Here is a 20,248-nt window from a genome sequence, read left to right as displayed (position 1 = left end):
GTTCACCTAAAAGTCAAGCTAAACTATATTATTTTCCCCCAATTTTATTGAGATAAAATTGACATATAACATGGTGTAAATTTAAGGTATATGAGATGTTGATTTCATACACATATATTGCAAAATGTTTACCATCATAGGGTTAGCTAACATGTCCACCATGTCACATAATTAGCATTTCTTTTTTTGTGGTGAAAATGGTCAAGATCTGTCTTAGCATCTTTCAAGCTAATAATATACTATTAGTAACTATAACCATGTACATGAAATCTACAGGACTTATTCATCTTATGATTAGACATTTGTATCCTTTGACCAGTATCTTCCCATTTCCCCCATACCCTAGCCTCTGGTAATCATCATTCTACTCTCTTTCTATGAGTTAGGTTTCTATAGATTCCACATATAGGTCATATCATACAGTATCTATCTTTCTCTGACTTATTTCACTTAGCATAATACCTTTAAAGTCCATCCATGTTGCAAATGGCAGGATTTTTTTTTCTTGTAGTTAATAATATACCATTGTGTGTGTATGTGTGTGTGTGTATGTGTGTGTATGTATGTGTATGTGTATATATGTATATATACATGTGTATACACACATATATGTATATGCATATATGTGTGTATATATGTTTATATGTATATATCACATCTGCTTTATCCATTCACCCCTTGACAGACACTTAGCTTATTTCTGTATCTTGCTATTTTGAATAATGCTGCAATGAACATGGGAGTACAGGTATCTCTTCAAGATCCTGTTTTAATTTCTTTTGGGTATGTATTCCAGAAGTGGGATTGCTGGATCATAAGGTAGTTTTATTTTTAATTTTATAAGGGACCTCCATACTGTTTTCCATAGTGGTACCAGTTTACATTCCTACCAGCAGTACACAAAGTTTCCCTTTCCTTCACATCCTCACCAACACTTACTTCTTTTGATGATAACTATTCTAAGAGGTGATTCCTCATTGTGGTTCTGATTTACATTTCCCTGATGATTAGTGATGTTGAGTGCTTTTTCATGTACTTGATGGCTATTGAGGTCTTCTTTGGAAAAATGTTTATAGACCATCATATTCTTCATTGCAGTTGCTTAGGATTCTTATCTGTTCTAGACTTCCTTTTCCTATAGACTTTAACTCTAAGCACTCTTTTCACCTGGTTAAAAAAATACCATTGTATACATCCTGATTAAATCCTCTGGAATGTAACTTCCCTCAGTATTTCGAGATTTTCAAATATTGGGCAGTTTCTTAAATATATGCTTCTTATACCAAGGTATTAGTATGCAAGACTATTAAGAGTGCTAGATAATTTAGGATAAAAATAATTTAATTCTTATTTGTAAATTAAGTACATATTTGTTGCATAAAATTATGGTTTTTTAAATCATTAGAACTAGACTTAAAATTATGTTTGCTTAGATTACAGCAGTGTACTTTGTCCCATAGATCCTTGGGGATGCAAATTCATTTTCTTTTCCTATTAATTAGACTCCAGAGGAGAAGTTTGATAAGCACTGCTATAGCAGAATCATTATTAATAGAGTCTAATTTATTTACATGATTTTATAAGGTTTAATATTTTTTAATGTTTGAAATATTCATTGTTTCATAGTTTTCATAGGCTAAGTCAGTATTTTATTTGACATATTAGAAAAGGGGTATCTGGCATGAAATCAGAGCTAAAATGCACACCTTGATAGGTTGGAATAAATAAGTACAAACTTAGACGTCTTTGTCTTGACATTTTCATTAGCTAATATGACATGTCATTGACATTTTTTTCCTTTATCCTGCCAGTTTACCTTACTCAGGAGTCCTATCTTTCTGCAATGCCAAAGGAAATTTTGATTATGTTATAATAAATCAATTATTACTGATATTAGTCATCATATTTTTATCTGATAAAAGAAAATGACAAAATGATATTTCTAAAATTATCACTGTATTGTTGGAGGAGTACCAGTGATATTTATACTTAATATTTGTTTTTAAGAAATGTAAGCTATAAATATTTATAATATGTGATAGATTTAATTTGTTTCATTTCCATCATTGCAACTCTCACATATTTCCATTTGAGGCTGATACTTTAACTATAAATCTTAAGCTTTCAAAAAGAATGGGAAATTAGAAGCCATAATAACAAATAAGTAACTTAATGAGATTCTACTCCTAAATTTGGCAAAAGTCAACAGCTTGCTTTTGTTTTGTTTTGTTTTCTTGAAAGCGAACAAAGCAACAGCTGTGGCTAGACACAGCATCTCTAAGTTAGAAAATGAAATATTGAACACTGGGATGAAATATGAAATTCATACCTTATAAGTCTACTAAGACTTCCATTTAGCAATCCATGAGGTCAGAACTCAGAAGTTCCTACAGTTTGCTAAGGTTTTTAACACTTTTAGGTTTACTGTTTTCAGGCAGATCCTGAAATTCTGAGAATATGAAATCATCTCTATAACGAGTGTGTGTGTGTGTGTGTGTGTGTGTGTGTGTGCGCGTGCGCACGTGCTTAACAGTTGTCGTCCAGTCTCCTCTTGAATATTTCAGCAAAAGTAAACCTAGAACTCTTCAGTATGGAACAGCTTGAATTGCTTGGAAATATAGTCAATATGGATATTTGTGAATGTTTGCCATTTATGTGTCCTTCATCTAAATGATGAAGTGCTCTGGGGTATAATGTTTTAAAGGGAAAAAAAAAAGGGATCTGTTTATCTCCATTCAAAATGCACTCTATCTCTGACAGAGCATTTGAAAAGATGGAGAACCTAGCTCGGGACGGTAGAGGCCGTGTGGCATTGCCGTTCCTCTGAGGAGAGAACAGTTGGTAGAGGGGTGCAAAAATGCAGAGCAATAAAACCTTTAACTTGGAGAAGCAAGACCATACTTCAAGGAAGCAGCAGCAGCAGCAGCCGCCACCGCCATCTTCCTCCTGACATCACTGAGGAGGAGATGAGGAAACTATTTGAGAAATACGGGAAGGCAGGCGAAGTCTTCATTCATAAGGATAAGGGCTTTGGCTTTATCCGCTTGGAAACATGAACCCTAGTGGAGATTGCCAAAGTAGAACTGGACAACGTGCCACTCCATGGAAAGCAGCTGCGTGTGAGCTTTGCCTGCCATAGTGCATCCCTTACAGTCCGAAACCTTCCTCAGTATGTTTCCAATGAACAGCTGGAGGAAGCCTTTTCGGTGTTTGGCCAGGTAGACAGGGCTGTAGTCATCGTGGATGATCGAGGAAAGCCCTCAGGAAAAGGCACTGTTGAATTCTCAGGGGAGCCAGCTGTTCGGAAAGCTCTGGACAGGTGCAGTGGAGGTTCCTTCCTGCTAACCACATTTCCTTGGCCTGTGACTGTGGAGCCCATGGAGCAGTTGGATGATGAAGAGGGAGTTCCAGAGAAGCTGGTTATAAAGAACCAGCAATTTCACAAGGAGCGAGAGCAGCCACCCAGATTTGCACAGCCTGACTCCTTTGGGTATGAGTATGCCATGAGCTGGAAGGCACTCATTGAGATGGAGAAGCAGCGGCAGGACCAAGTGGACCGCAACATCAAGGAAGCTCGTGAGAAGCTGGAGATGGAGATGGAGGCTGCTCGCCATGAGCACCAGGTCATGCTAATGAGACAGGATTTGATGAGACGTCAAGAAGAACTTCGGAGGATGGAAGAGCTGCACAACCAAGAAGTGCAAAAACGAAAGCAACTGGAGCTCAGGCAGGAGGAGGAACACAGGCGCCATGAGGCAGAGATGCGGCGGCAACAGGAAGAAATGATGCGGCAACAGCAGGAAGTATTCAAGGGGACATTCCCTGATGCAAGAGAACAGGAGATACGGATGGGCCAGATGGCTTTGGGAGGTGCTATAGGCATCAACAACAGAGGCGCCATGTTCCCTGCTCCAGTGTCAGCAGGTATCCCAGCTCCTCCAGGACCTGCCACTATGATGCCAGATGGAACCCCACCAACAACTGAACGCTTTGGCCAAGCTGCTACAATGGAAGGAATTGGGGCAGTTGGTGGAACCCCTCCTGCATTCAACCATGCAGCTCCTGGAGCTGAATTTGCTTCAAACAAACGTCGCTGATACTAATAAGAATTTCAATGTCTAGTTTCCCAAAAACCCTTAAAAGAAGGACCCTTTTTGGACTAGCCAGAATTCTGCCCTGGAAAAGTGTTAGGGATTCCTCCCAATAGTTAGGTCTTCCTTGCCTGTACTACTCTGAGGGAGTTTGCTGGAGGCTGAGGGCAAGGGAGGGGCGATATTTAACAAATCAGTTCTGTGTGATATATCGTTTAACTAATTGATTTTGTGTGGTGCATTCCTGAGGTCTCATGTGATTGTTGAGGGCCTGTGGAGATGGGTGGGGGGGAACCATCGCAAAATGGATCCAGTTAGAGCCCCCATTAATCTTGATCATTCCATTCTTTGTCCATCCTGTTCTATTTGGTTTCTCATTATACCCCCCAAACCCCAGAGACACTGCCACATACACCACAAAAACAAGCATTCCCCAGTGACCTTAGCCCCATTGTTCCATTCACTCGCAGGTGGGAATTCAGGCCAATGGCCACAGAGGTCACAGACAACATACATACGGTTCTGTTATATCCCATATATTACCCCTTCATATCCTAAGGAAGACATTTTCTCTTAGAGATTTTCATTTTAGTGTATCTTTAAAAAAAAATCTTGTGTTAAGTTGCCTCCATCTTTTTTCTTGGGTTAAGATAACCCAGGAATGGCCCTTTTGTGTCTATGATGTTGCTGTTCATAGCTTTTCTTGATAGGCCTAGTACAGTCTTGGGAACAGAGTTGCTGTATGCTGAAGGTCAGACAGTAGCTCTTAGCCTTGCCTATCTTAGGTAGTTATGCTGTGCATTTTTTTTTATTGGTGTACTATGTTTGATTTGTCCCTGATATCTTTGGAGTTTTTCTGAGAAATGGAGCAGTAATACAGCATCAACTTATTAAAATACATTTTAAGCCTTTAAAAAAAAAAAAGAAAGAAAAGATGGAGAAACTAAGCTGTCTGGAAGACTGTGAGAATTGTAGTTTCATTTTGAATTGTGAACTATTGAGTAGATTTCTAATCTAAAGGTAAATGAAAGACTAAATATAATGAAGAAATAATGTCTTAGAGTAAGATGAGTGAGGTTCCTTTTGAGGTGAAGCAGAAAGAATTACTAGCAGTTCCAGATGCATAAGACTAAAAATGGAGATGTTTCCCTGTCTTAAATTTATGGCAATTGTTTTTAATCTCTATGTTGGAGTCTCAGATGTTTGAAGTGTTAGAAGCTCCCCAGGTGATTCTAATCCCTAGCTGTATTGAAAACCACCAGACTGGAAAAATAGGTCTTCCATTTGCTAGGAAAGAGAACGAGAGAGAGCTGAGATAGGGAGAAAGAGAAAGCAAAGAATGGGAGAAAGAGGCTGGTGGGAGGGGGATAATCTGGAAACATATAAAGCGTTAATATCAGAAATCTTATGGCTCTAGCAGTTGGTTATTGATTCCTCAGAACTTTAAGTGGCTTGGAATGCCTGGAAAAAAGTCTTGTCCCTGGGATTTTTAGACCCAGATGAGATCTTGAAGCATGAAGTGGCTTTAAGATTGTGGGACAGATGAAACCATCATCTCAAAAGTTATCTGTGTTCCCATGCTCATTGCAGCATTATTAAATTATTCACAATAACCAAGGTATGGAAACAACCTAAGTGTCACTGAATGAACGGATCAAGAAAATGTGATATCTATATTATTATCTATCTATAATGATATTATTCAGCATTAAAGAGAAGGAAATCCAGACATTTCTGACAACACGGATGACGGTGGAGGGCATTATGCTAAGTGAAATAAGCCAAATAGAGAAAGACAAATACTGTGTAGTTCACTCACTTATATGTGGAATCAAAACAAACAAACAAACAAAAAACAGAAGCTGAACTCCTAGAAACAGAAGAAAAGTATTTTCCAGGATAGGGGGGTGAGGGGAATTAGGGAGAAGGTGGTAAAAAGTGCAAACTTGAAGTTATAAGATGAGTAATGTCTGAGGACCTAATGTATAACAGGTGATATAGTTAACACTGCACTGTGTGATTGAACTTTACTAGAAGAGTAGGATCTAAATGTTCTCACAAAAAAAGGTAAATATGTGAGGTGATTGATGTAATTCATGTATTAACTAGATGGGTGGAATCCTTTTACTGTGTATACAGATATAAAATCACCACATTGTACACATCAGTTATTTTATTTGTCAGTTATACCTCAGTAACGCTAAAAAGAAAAGATTGTGGGACATTATGAAACGGATCCTTAGTTGTCATACTATTCCTGTTGCAGACTGAATGTATTAATTAGTCCTTTTTAAAAAATGAAGCAGCTCTACAATGTAGATCAAAGAGTACTTGCAGATGGAGAGTACAATGTGGTATTTCCCAAGTTTCTGGGACATAGCTGCAGCTACAAGATACAGGAACACCACCCTGACAAGGACCTGAACTCTGTACCCCATACCCCATAGGCATCAGTGATATGAATTGCACTCACTGGGTCAAAAGGAACCACACAGTAACACATATTCTTATTAAAATATGATGTGTGTAACCAAACACAATATTTCAAACTCAGTTTGGCCATCGCAGGGAATAGAAACATAACTTTCTTGATCTGGATATTATATAGCTCTTAATGCCGCCAAAGATTTCATTAATATTTCTGGCTGCTTTGTCAGGCTCTGTAATCATTTTGAGCTTGCAGTGAATACTCCTCACCCCCTGGGGAGTGTTTCCGGAAATCACATCTGGGTTGCTCCTATTTCAGCATCAGGTGAAATACTTTCTGCAAGTTCAGATTCTTGGACTCAGATACTCAATTAGAATCTTGGAGGGTAGGGCTCAAGTATATACAAGTACTATACATTCCTTAGGTCTTTGTAATGTACTGTGCTTGAGAACAGTTCTTATGTTCCACTGGAAAAGTTGGAAAGGCTATTACCACCTATAAATATGTAGATTTGAGATGAATTTGGTATTTATGGGAAACAGTAAGAAAATTAATCAAAACTTGTAGTTGAGTCTGACACTAGTTAGTGTAAGTGTTGTGGCGGGAAAGAACAAAAGAACAAATTGAGAGGCTTTACTTAGATCCAGAAGAATAATCCACTTTGGAAAACAAATATAAAGCAGGTATCATGACATATAACAAAGAAAAATAAGCAATAGTCAGAAAGTCATATTTAAGAGCAGGGAAATAATTTAAGATAGTGACTGCACTGCATTTTGTGCTGCTGCAGAAAAAGACAGGATCAAAGACAATTATTTCCAATAATTCATGGACCCAATCTTGTTCCCAATGTTTTGCAAATCTAATACAAATCTAGGATTAACCCCCATTCCCATCTTCAAGAGCTACTTATTTTAAAAATTTAAATAATCAATTTTCACAATTTACCTACACTATAGATCAGTTTCTTTTTTAAAAAAATTATTTTTATTGAGTTATAATTGACATCCAACATTATATTAGTTTCAGAAGTATGACTTAATGATTCAATAACTGTATATATAAAAAATGATCACCATAATAAGTCTAGTTAACATCTGTTATCATACTTAATTTTTCCTTGTGATAACTTTTTTCACATTTATTAATATTGTTTTAATTCCAGTATCGTTAACATACAGTGTCATATTAGTTTCAGGTGTACAATATAGTGATGCAACATTCTACACATTACTCAGTACTTGTGATAAGAACTTTTAATATGTATTCTATGAGTAACTTTCAGTTAAATATAGTATACTAACTATGGTTACCATTCTGTACATTACACCCCCATGACATTTATTTTATAACTAGAAGTTTGTATCTTCTGAGTCCCTTCATGGATTTCACTCCCCCTCCCCTGCCCCCGCCCCCACTTTGGCAGCTACCAATCTATTCTTTGTATCTATGAGCTTGGGGAGGTTATTTTTTAGTTTTTAGTTTTTTTAGATTCCACATATAAGTGAGTAGATCAGTGTTTCTTAAACTTTACTGTGATCAGATCACAATTGCAGAAACCCAGACTCCACAATCAGGCACAAATTTTTTTTACATTTTTGAAGGGCCCAGGAATCTGCCTTTTTAAACAATCACTCAGGTGGTTTTGTGAGGAAGTGATCTATACATTGAACATTCCTCTTGATTCTGTCCTCTTGTCTCTTCCAGGATATTCCTCCTTTAAGGTTTTCCCTTTCTAATTGAATCTATAACTTCTCTATTGCCTTGGCTTCTTCTCAGTATGAATATATTTAAGAAACTTGCATCATAAGATTATTTCCTTTTAAACTTGTGTTAGTTTCCTAGAGGTGCCATAACAAATTACCCACAAACTGGGTGGCTTAAAACCACAGATATTTATCTTCTCACAGTTCCGGAGCCTAGAAGTCTGAAACCAAGATACTGGAAGGCCATGCTTCTTCTGAAGCCTCTAGGGAAGGACTTTTCCTTGCCTCTTCCAGCTTCTGGTAGCCTCAGGCATCCTTTCATTTGCAGCATAACTCCAATCTCTGCCTCAGTCTTCAGATGGCTGTCTTGTCTTCCCTTTATGTCTACATGTATCTGTGTCTTTACATGGTGTTCTCTTTTCTGCATTTCCAGTCATTTTGGACTAGGGCCCACCCTAATATAGTATGACCTCATCGTAACCTGATTACATCTGCAAAGATCTTATTCCCAAATAAGGTCACATGCAAACTTACGTGACGTGTGTGTATAGCTAGCAGTTGAAATCATACATGAAGGTGAGATTCATACACATGTGACCATATTTGGGAATAAGATCTTTGCAGATGTAATCAGGTTAGCAGTTAGGACTTGAACAATTCTCTTGGGGGACATAATTCAACCCATAATGAAACCATATGTTACAATCTACTTTTTCCCCCATCTCTCTCCTTTCTTCAGCTAAGATTCTGGAACAAATAGTCTACACTCATCAGTACCACTTCTTTGTCATCACCTGTAATCTGGCTTTGAACCCCTCTAGCCCACTGAAACTGTGTTTTCTGGAGTAATTTTTGAACTCTTAACTGACAAATCTGAAGGGCACTTGTTAGTTCTTGTCTTGATATCTTTTCTATATTCCAGAGTATTGAGCATTCTCTTCCTAAAGCTCCTGCTATTTGAATAAACCTAAATCAACCTGGTTACATACAACTTTTAGTTTCACTTTGGTAGATCCATATAGCCATGAAGGAAGCTCTAATAGAAGTAAATCTTAGATAATATTATACCACATATGCAGGTTATTTTGATTGAACTCTAGAAACACTAGCACAAAAGCAGTTCCTGAAATTTGTGCCATTCACTAGGGGAGCTTTCTACTCTTTGTCCTTTCAGTGCTCCAACAACCACTTTGCATGTTAGGTTTACATGAAACAGATGCACCAAAAGACAGAATTGTATACTTTGGATACATGTATCCTATCACACTGCCTATACAATACCATTCAAAATTAAATAATAGAAACGTTATAATGTAACTGTAACCTTGTTTTCTTTCCACATCTAAGAATACTGCCCTTTTCCTTCAGTGATCCTTTTACTCATTTTATTAGTTATGTGTTGCTGAGTAATGACATTACAACTATTTTAGTAGCTTAAAACATATGCATTTATTATCTCACAGTTTCTGTGGATTAGGAGTCCACATATGACTTAGCGGTGTCTTCTTAGAGACTTGCAAGGCTGTGATCAAGGTGATTATCAAAAATGTGTTTACATATGAGGCTCAACTGAGGAAGGATCCACTTAAAAATTCAGATTGTTGGCAGAATTCAATTCCTTGCAGTTTCAAAGCTGAAGTTCTCAGTTCCTTGTCGGCTGTTAGCTGGAAGCCACCTTCAGCAACTAGAGGTCACTTGTGTTTTGTTTTGTTTGTTTGTTTATATTGTTTTAAGTTTATTTAGTTAGGTAATCTCTATCTACACCCAGCGTGAGGCTCAGACTCACAACCCTGAGATCAAGAGTCATGTGCTCTTCTGATAGAGCCGACCAGGCGCCCCTAGCGATCACTTGTAATTGCACACTGCATGATGTTCCCCAACATGACCACTTGCTTTTTCAAAGCCAGTAAGAGAAAGAAATTCAGTAAGATGAATGCTATAATCTTATATAGTCACATAATCATATGTAGACCATTATGTCCATTCCATTCATTGTTATAAGCAAGTCCTAAGTCCCTTTCACACTTAAGGAGTGGGACTCCACATAGGCATGAACACCAGAAAGTGAGCATCATGGGAGCCATCTTTTATGTTTTCTGTCTTCTCACATTTAGTCTTCCCACTTCAACTATTTTGCTTAGGTAATCTCACCTTCATATATGACTTCAAACTGCTAGCTATATCTTGTTTGTTCCAAAATCTATATCCCTGCCTAAATATCTCTCCTATGATCTCAAACCACATTGTCAGCTCCCTTCCCTTAGATATTTTTTTTTATGTGAATGTAGAAATTTCTATGTAGAAAGCAATACCAGTCTTTTTCCTTTCTCTCCAAATTTTTCTTCCCTCTTTTTGCCATCTTAGATGATGACACATCCTACATAGGGTGCATGTGGATCGCAAACCTGAGACTGATTTATATGTTCTGGGGTGGAAGCCAAACATCAGTTAATGTGGCAAAGTTATTTACTCAGGGTCACATATTTTTTTTTAAGATTTTATTTATTTATTTATTTGAGAGAGAGAGAGAGAGAGAAACAGCATGAGAGGGGAGAGGGTCAGAGGGAGAATCAGGCTCCCCACTGAGCCGGGAGCCCGATGTGGGACTCGATCCCAGGACTCCGGGACTATGACCTGAGCCGAAGGCAGTCGCTTAACCAACTGAGCCACCCAGGTGCCCAACTCAGGGTCACATATTAAGTAGAAATGAGATTAAAACCAGGTCTGTATAACTGTAAAGCTCATGATCTTGACCAGTATGTTGTACATATGCTTTCCAGCTAGTCATGTTTACTGCTCAAATTGTTATCACTTTGAGTATGTTGTTTGTGGTGATTTATTAATCCACTGTGGTAGTATTACAAATCAGATCATCTATTCCCACCAGACTGTATTTTTTTTGCTCAGTATCCTTACATATTCCATTTTCTGACTGATGGTTATTCTAAATTCAGTTATTATCAAGCATTGCATACTACTTACCACAATATTCTAGACACAAAACAGAAGCATACCATCTGACATGCTGCCCATTCTGCACTTTGATCCACAACTTTTAACCACAACTCTTTGCATTTTACAATCATGAATTCCCAAAACATCCCATGAGGTAAATGAATATTTATTATCTCCATTTTACAGGTGCATAAAGTTAGACATAGACTAAGTAAGTTCTTCAAGGGCAGAGAGTGAGTTGATTAGAAAATCAAGGTTAGCATTGAACATTCCAGATTCTTCTTTTAATGGATGGTGTCTTAAGTTGGTTTCACTATACATTGTTGGAAATATTTATTTTCAGCTTTCATGATATATCCTCCATTAGTTTTTGGACATTGCCCAGAGGAATTCACAGGAAGTTGTTATTCAGCCCTTAGGTAGGTATGCAGTTTGTGTCTACTGGCTTCTGTGAGAGATGCAAAAATCAAGCTGAAGAAAGAATTTAGCCTACAGTAATTATATATTCCTGTAGAGATTCTGGTAATTATGTTTGGAGATTTCTTCATTATATAATTTAAAGGCTTTTATTTTGTAATATAGCTCTAATTTAGCATATAGAAGTAACTAGCTAATTAAGCTGAGATTACTTTCTACTCACAGCCAACATTTAGAACATAATCAGTTGTTATTACAAAACTGTTTAAAGTTACATTACTATTTATGAATATGAGCTCAAACCAAAATTCATAGCATAATAACATAATTAAGAAAAACTATATTATTTAAGTGTATTGCCATTCAAGTAACCAAATTAAAACTATATGTTCTCCATTTCACCAGTGGTAGATCTTTAGACTCATAAAAGATTCTTAGTTGATTTGTAACCTCTTCCATCTGGGTCTTAAAAAAATACATTTTTTCTGGTTCTTTTTCTATTCTTAATTTTTTTTAAATGTAAAAATGATTGAAGAACGATATACATACATATATATAGTGCATTACCTCTGCATATACTTTGTTCAGATTTTGAGATTTTTGTTGGGTCTAAATATGAATTTAGATGCATGATCAAGATCACTGTGACTGAAATGATCTTTTAGGAAGTCTAACAATACTATAAAGAAGAAAAAATAAATTAACATATGAAAGGGAATTTGTTTAAGGTTAAATAGCATTTTATTTTCATCTGCATGTGTCATTTCAATCACTGAGCATATGCACTAATAGAAGATTTCTTGGTAATATGAAAAAAATCTCTTTTGCGTGTATCTTAGAAAGGTAGGCATTAAATATAAATCTTTGTAATGAATAATGTTTTTAATCAGGGGCTCTTCAACTTTCTGTTTCACAAGCTCCTACAGAGAATTGGTTGCAACCGGTTCAGAATATCTTAACAAATTTGTGGGGTTATGCAATTTAAATGTTAACTTCCTAAGACAGCTGCTCCATTAATAGTTAGGTGAGTAGATGATACTTCAATTTATTTCCTATTTCTGAAGGCTTTCCACTTATTTGCATGTACCAGAGGGCCTTGTCTCGAGGAAGAAAATAAAAACAAATTTAATTAGTACAACTGGCAGTGTGACTATTTTGGATTCTAATTAAATAGCCAAGGGAGAATTATATGACTTTCATCAGTTAGACTAAAACTTCAATCATTGTACCAGTAGAAATCCTCTTGCTGATTTACCAAAGTCCTCAACACAAGATTTCGCCCCAACTTTCCTCCCTTCCTCTACTATCCTAAATCATCAGTAAAAACACAAACATGTTTATTTGCTAAAATTTGTCATTTCAAAATACTATATACATGGAATTGTATATTATATAATCTTCTGAAATTGGCTTTTTTTTCCCCTTTAGTATAATCCCGTGAAGAATAATCCAAAGTGTATGTATAATAATTTGTTCCTTTTTTACAGAATAGTATTCCATGGTACTTATGTGCCACAGTTTGTTTAACCATTCACTCGTTGAGGGACATTTGGGCTGTCTCTGGTTTTTAAATATAAATAAAACTTCTGTAAAATTCATGTACAAATTTTTGTGTCAACTGGTTTCCTTTCCCTGGAATAAATCCCCAAGAGTACAATCTGGGTTGTATGGAATATTAGTTTCCTTCTGCTACTCTAACAAACTACCGTAAGATTAGTGGCTTAAACAGTGAACAATTTGTTAGCTTACAGTTGTGGAGGTTAGAAATCTCACTGGCCTAAAATCCAGGTGACTGCAGAGCTGTGTTCCTTTTGAAGGCTCTACGGAACAATCTACTTCCCAGCTTTTCCAGATTCAAGGCTGTCCACTTTCCCTGATCATGGCCCCTTCCTCCATCTTCAAAGGCAGTGGTGTAGCATCTTCAAATCTCTTTCTCCCAGGCACCACCACCTCTATTTCTGCCAAGGCAGGTTCTGATTGCCCTGCCCTTTTTTTTTTTTTTCCTTTTCTCTTTTCCTTATGAGGACATTTGTGAATACATTGGATCCACCTGGATAATTCAGTTGACTCTTCCATCTCAAAATGCTTAACTTAGTCATGCCTTCAAAGTCCTTTTTGCCAAGTAAAATAACATGTTCACAGGTTCTGAGGATTGGGATATAGATATCTCTTATTGGGGGGAACAGGTTGGCATTATTCCACCTACCATATATGGTAAGTGTATGTTTGTTTTTATGAGAACTGTTATGTGTGTGGTGATGTTCTCAGGTGGACTGGGGAGACCTCCTAGCCCTGAAGCCTCTGCCCAGCCCAACCCTAGGGACATAGCCAGAGGACCTTAGTCTCATCCCAAGAAAAGAATTCAAGGACAGACCAGACAGTGGTTTAGTGATAGAAATTAAGATTTTATTAGAGAGAGAAAATGAGAGTACATGTACTCTTGAGATGTGAGAGCAGGCAGAACTCAAAGGAAAGCTGCACACAGAGTTTGGATCTTCCTTTTTTTTTTTTTTTTTTAGATTTTATTTATTTATTTGACAGAGAGAGACACAGCGAGAGAGGGAACACAAGCAGGGGGAGTTGGGGAGGGAGAAGCAGGCCTCCCACTGAGCAGGGAGCCTGATGTGGGACTCGATCCCAGGACCCTGGGACCATGACCTGAGCCGAAGCAGACGCCTAACGACTGAGCCACCCAGGCGCCCTTGGGTCTTCCTTTTATTGATAGTTGTTAACTAAAAGATGGAATATTAATTATTTGGGAAGGGGATTTCTTTGGGAGCATGGTTTCATGCTTTTTCTTCCTTAACTTGGTCAGAGTCTTCAACCTTCTTTGTCTTGGGCCTTCTGGTTTGATCTGGTTTCTTGAGGCCTAGTTTGTGGAATGCTGCAAGGGCAGGTTCTCTAACTTTCCTAATAATGGGCTTGATTCCCCCCTTTGTTGGTCTCCAAGCATCTTTTTAAAGCCTAACTAACTGCTTACTCCAAGAGTGATATCTCATTGTGGTTTTAATTTACATTTCCCTGATGATTACTGTTGAACATCTTATCATGTGTTTCTTTGCCATTGGTAAAATCTTTGCTAAAATGTCTGTTCACTCCTTTGCCTATGTCTACTGGATTATTTGGGTTTTATACTGCTGAGTTTTGAGTATTCTTTATATATTCTAGATAGTAGTCCTTAGGCAGCTATGTGGTTTGTAAGTTTTTTATTCCAGTTTGTAGCTTGTCTTCTTATCTCTTCACATGGACTCTCACAGAGCAAAAGTTATTTATTTTGAAGAGCCATAAACTTATGCCTTACTAAATTATTCTTGCTAATTCTTAAAGCCTTTATATTTCAGGAGAAATTTTATTTAATTTCATTCTATTCTATTTTGTTTATTTTAATTCCAGTTAATCAGGAAGAGTATTAAAGGAATTATAGGATAATTGACAAATCATAAATAGCTGCATTCAAATAAATAAGACCCCACATATTAATCACTTTACTCTTGGGCATTGTTACATGCACTATGACTGCTTGATTCTTCTGTGACTCTCTTGTCACATATTAGAGGTACCATATAATTTCTCTTATTAAATCAAAAACATGACACTTTGATTTACTGCCAGAATTGATCAGTTTACAAAAAACTGGGCTATGTATATATTTTCTTTAGATTTATTTTTTCCTTGTCAATCAAATAATTATAGTTAACTTTAGAAAACAAGTGAATTGTGGGGTAAGAGCCTCTGAAAAATACCAGTATGTGTTAAAAGAACATCATAGGACTTATATTTCTTCTTCTGTGACAATATAATTATGTATTCACTCCTTTCCAAAGGTTTGCAATAAAGAAAACATATGCAATAAAGTGAATAAAATGGAAATAGAAAACAAAGATTTTGGAAGGAACATGAGGTTGGTTAATTTGAGTTATTTATATTTTGTGACTTTTAGCTTCCTGAAATTCATCTCACACACGCAAGCACACTCAAATACTAATAAATGTATGTGAGGAATGTATATATAACTTGCATAATTCTTACCCAAATGAGGGAAGCATTTGTGTTCCTGAAGAGAAGCAAAGATTTCCCTCTTGCTAAACTGCTTAAGGAAATTTCTCCCTTGGAAATTTTATGAAGGGTACACCGAAAAAAAATAAGGTATAGTTTTATAATGAACACAGAAATGATTTTTCATTTGGATATTTCTTACAATGATGCCTGATGAAACCTGAGGGTTTAACATTAAAGTACAGCTCTGAAAAGGCATTTATGCTGATATGTTCTTAATATTTAGCTGAAAATAATATCCTCATTATAATTTCTCCAGTTAAATATTTGTTTATTAAGGATAAAAATGTGTTGGGGCACCTGGGTGGCTCAGTGGGTTAAGCATCTGCCTTCGGCTCAGGTCATGGTCCTGGAGTCCCTGGATCGAGCTCCAGCCCCACGTCCATGTTGGGCTCCTTGCTCAGTGAGCAGTCTGCTTCTCCTCCTTCCTCTGCCCCTTCCCTCACCCCTGCTCTCTCTTGCTCACTCTCTTTCAAATAAATAAATGAAATCTTAAAGGATAAAAATGTGCTTTAATCTTCTATTTAAACACTCCATTAAAAAAATCTTCTATTTAAATACTTTAAAAAAATCTTCTATTTAAACACTCCTTTGGGGGGATCATTCTTAATGCATGTTGAAGATAAATCTTACAAGATTTAGTTGTCTTGGAGTAAACATTACTTTAAGTATTTTTTGAAGATCAGAATTATTTCACAAAACTACTTCTGGAAGTAATATTTAAAATAAATAAAATTCCAAAAAAGAATGACATTGAGGATGAGATAAACTAGGGACAATTTTTAATAATTCCATTGAAGTAAAGAGTTATATGAATGAAGCCTAATTTAAGTGATTTCATTTTTGTCTTGACATTATCAAAATCCTGACACTAAAAAATATGTTTTAAGATGTTTTCTTTGATACAGATTAGGAGGTTTAGGAGATTCCTGTATAATTCCTTGCAGTACATACAATAAGGGAAATATTGATCACTTAGTTTGCTGTTTAACCCAAGTGGCTTTGTTCTTTTTTTTTTTTTTAAAGATTTTATTTATTTATTTGACAGAGAGACACAGCGAGAGCAGGAACACAAGCAGGGGGAGTGGGAGAGGGAGAAGCAGGCTTCCCTCCAAGCAGGGAGCTCGATCCGAGGACCCTGGGATCATGACCTGAGCCGAAGGCAGACGCTTAACGAATGAGCCACCCAGGCACTCCCCCAAATGGCTTTGTTCTAATTCTGTCAATCTTGTAAAATATAAGGGCCTTCTTGAAGTATGAATATGATCTCTATTAATCTAAAGAAATTCTACAAATATGAATCTTTTGAGTGGTTAATGTTATAAAAGGATCAAATCTAAGGAAAACTCAAATTTGATTCAGAAGAGAAACCTAGTCTATTTTTCCTTATTTCTGATGATAGAGGAAAAATTCAATTTAATCTAGATTACTGCATTTGGATCTCACATTAACTTTTACCATTTCTGATGAATTAAAAAGAATTGTATTCTTTTGATAACAAGAATTTTATTTACTCAGATTATTCACCTATTCCAGAATAAGAATCTCGGATATTGAATAAAAAATATATATATAAGGTTTTATCTTAATGAACAATTACTGTTTTTCGTGAAATTTTCTTTCAAGCAAAAGCATTTTACACCAGTTTATTTCCATAGTTTCTTTAAATCATCAACAAAAAGTGAGAAATTATATTTACTTTTTTGTTATATTCTCTTTCTTTTCTTTTCTTCCTTCCTTCCTTCCTTCCTTCCTTCCTTCCTTCCTTCCTGAGAGAGAGCAAGTGCACATGCACATGAGTTGGGGTGGGGAGGGGCAGAGGGAGAGAATAGTAAGCAGGCTCCACGCTCAGCACAGAGTTTGACGTGAGGCTTGATCTCATGACCCTGAGATCATGACCTGAGCTGAAATCAAGAGTTGGTTGTTTCACTGACTGAGCCAACCAGGCACCCCTGTTATATACTTTTCTAAAGGGATTTATGTTTTGTTTTATACCAAATAGTCTAATTTACAAAGATATAAATGATTAGTATATAATCCATAAAAATCTATTCTTAAGTGCTGTGAAAATAAACTAAATTTTATGAACAGTGTTATTATTTATACATTGTATCTTGAAAGCTTAAGGCAGCTTGTCATAAATTTGCTTCAACAGATAATTTAGTATTGCATAATATATTCTTCCCATCTCCCTTCCTTTCTTTTTTTCTTTTCTTTTTTTTTTTTATTCTTCTATTCTGAATTTCCTCCTTTAAATAAATACTTCAGGGACTCCTTCCCACTGTAGAATAGTTCTTCCTGCTATATGCTCTAATTGAATCCAATATCATAGAATTTAAAATATATTATTTTACTGACATATTTTATATCTGTTCTGCATGTATGATTTAAGCTCTGTGGTAGCAGATATTCAATATATCTTCTTCTACTCTCTACCTTAGGGTTTAAACCCAGAGACTGGCTCATAGAAATATGCAATACATATTTGTTGAAAACATACATGAATAAAATTATCACTGTCTGGCAAGAATGGTTAGGACAACTATCATTGGTATTAATTGAAAAATAAAAGAAACTTAGAAAGAAAAATTATTTAAAATCTCAGCTATAGTTTATGTCTTATTAATTCTCCAGATATTTTATTCCTAGATTTTCTTAAAATAGTAAATAAAGCTAGGAGCATATTAGGATGAATAAAAGCCAATCTGTGACTTGAAAAGAATTTGCATTCCGTTCATGGAGATAGACACCTGTCCAAATAACTATAACATGGAGTCATAAATACCGTAACAGGCACATAAACTTTGTTAAGGGAGCAAGACCTCACAGAGGACATGGTGTGGAATTGAAGAACAACCTGAACTATTTGACTTCCTTTATTTGTTTTGTCTAAATATAAAATAGACAGTGAAGTATTAATTGGCTCATTATTACTGTGTGGTATTGTGGAGCAGATTTTTCAATTCTTTAAAGGATGCTTTCATCATTATTAGTAAATTTGAAGATTTTTTATAGCATCAGTTACTATTCCTTCTGGTTTTCTCATGGCAGTACAAACCATGACTAAAGGAAGATAAGGGAATAATGTTTTCCTGGAACACTGTTTTCTCCACTTTTAATCTCTTTCTGTGGGTTTTAGCTACTTATGGCTCTCCAAATCAAATGCCATCCACATTGCTCTTAATATTGGTTACAGATACGATTATGAAAGCACTCACAAAGTAGATAAATTTATTATAGTATCTTTAGAATTACCCACAGTAACTGCATTTGGTGACACGGGTGTGCTGCATAGCTCCAGGGAGATTTGCTTCAGGGACACGCCATGTGCAACCACCTTGGTGGTAGGCAGTGGTCCCCGACACAGTGCAATAATCCTAAAAAAGAATGTAACCTGAATTGTAAACCCTGGCCCTTGTGCTTTTGTCCTAAAAATTAGCCTCTGTAATCAAAATTTTTCATTTTTTTTTCCTATTGGTTTAAATTAAAACAAATAATTCTTGTGGAATGTTTGCATTTGACCCTATGAATTGTCTGATGGCCAAGGCTAGTGATTTCCATGATAATACAGGAAACAGAGATTATGAGCCCTGCTAAGAATTGCATTGAGTAATAAATGTAGCTTGAACCATTGCAAATTTTAGAAAACTGCTCGTACTGAGATTAAGAGCCTGAGTTTGATGAAATCTGATCAGTTTTTGTGTTTAGAGAACTGTGCTCTTAACCTCATAAAATTACCTCAGAAATAGTATTGGTTACTATAATGACAATGTTTTCGTGTAGGTGGGATTTAATGCAGAATAGTTTTGTTGTCACTATCAGGTGAAATATTGTTAGATCACATTTTGGGAATAATCAAAATGATATAGATGGTGTATTTTGAAATCCCATTTAAAATATATAGTGGTAATATTTTATTAGTAGAAACTCAGGAGTATAATAGATTGGTTATTTCCTTCTTATAGTGATAAAGATGCAAATATCTAATATATAGCTGGGTTATCCTTTTGTTTTGAATTTTGTTGTGTTTAATTTACTTCCCAACTTAAAGAGGGTTACATCTTTTCAGTTTCTTAAAATGTCCAGTGAAAATAATGATGAACTCTACCTAACAATCCTTTCCCCTTTCTTTCCATAAAAATAGAAGGTCAAGATGTTTGGAGAGTATTTGTACATGTGACACTCAAGTTAATTAATTATAAATGCCAGGAATCTCTTCTGATAGTATGAGAAATACTAATTTCTGAATATGCTATTTTTAAAAAAGCAATCTAACTTCATATATACAGAAATACTTATGTTCACTAATCTATGGTTTTTTAAAACTTATATTTTTATGGACACAGTTCTGCCATTTGCAAATATAGGAGTCATTTCGCAGCTTTAACATGATGACGTTGCAGCTCCGACTTTATACTACTGTTTAAAAATAGCTCTTTTAGCAAAAAGGTAAAAATTAGCAAGTAATAATGGAATTATTTCAGCTTTTCCATAATGAAATCAAGTGTGTATGCACAAAATTCTTTTGGTTAGTACAATTACTTTCTTGAGTTCTGTGCCCTGGCAAATTAAAAATAGTACTGTATTAGACTTAG

The 20,248-nt window shown here is 35.9% G+C and overlaps 2 protein-coding genes across 2 annotated transcripts in view; both read left to right on the top strand.

Annotated features, from left to right (window-relative positions):
• CCSER1 (coiled-coil serine rich protein 1) overlaps positions 1 to 20,248 on the top strand; it is a 1,330,597-nt gene that overhangs the window by 777,280 nt on the left and 533,069 nt on the right. The window lies entirely within an intron of this gene.
• LOC110591411 (non-POU domain-containing octamer-binding protein-like) lies at positions 2,858 to 4,097 on the top strand. Its single transcript, XM_044912913.1, is given in 2 exon segments — positions 2,858 to 2,937; positions 2,939 to 4,097. Coding segments are annotated over 2 exon segments (1,239 nt in total).

The sequence above is a fragment of the Neomonachus schauinslandi genome, chromosome 2 (genome assembly GCF_002201575.2).
Source record: "Neomonachus schauinslandi chromosome 2, ASM220157v2, whole genome shotgun sequence".
Lineage (NCBI taxonomy): Eukaryota > Metazoa > Chordata > Mammalia > Carnivora > Phocidae > Neomonachus > Neomonachus schauinslandi.
The sequence above is the reverse complement of the archived record's forward strand: the minus strand, read 5'-3'. Positions and strand labels throughout refer to the sequence as shown.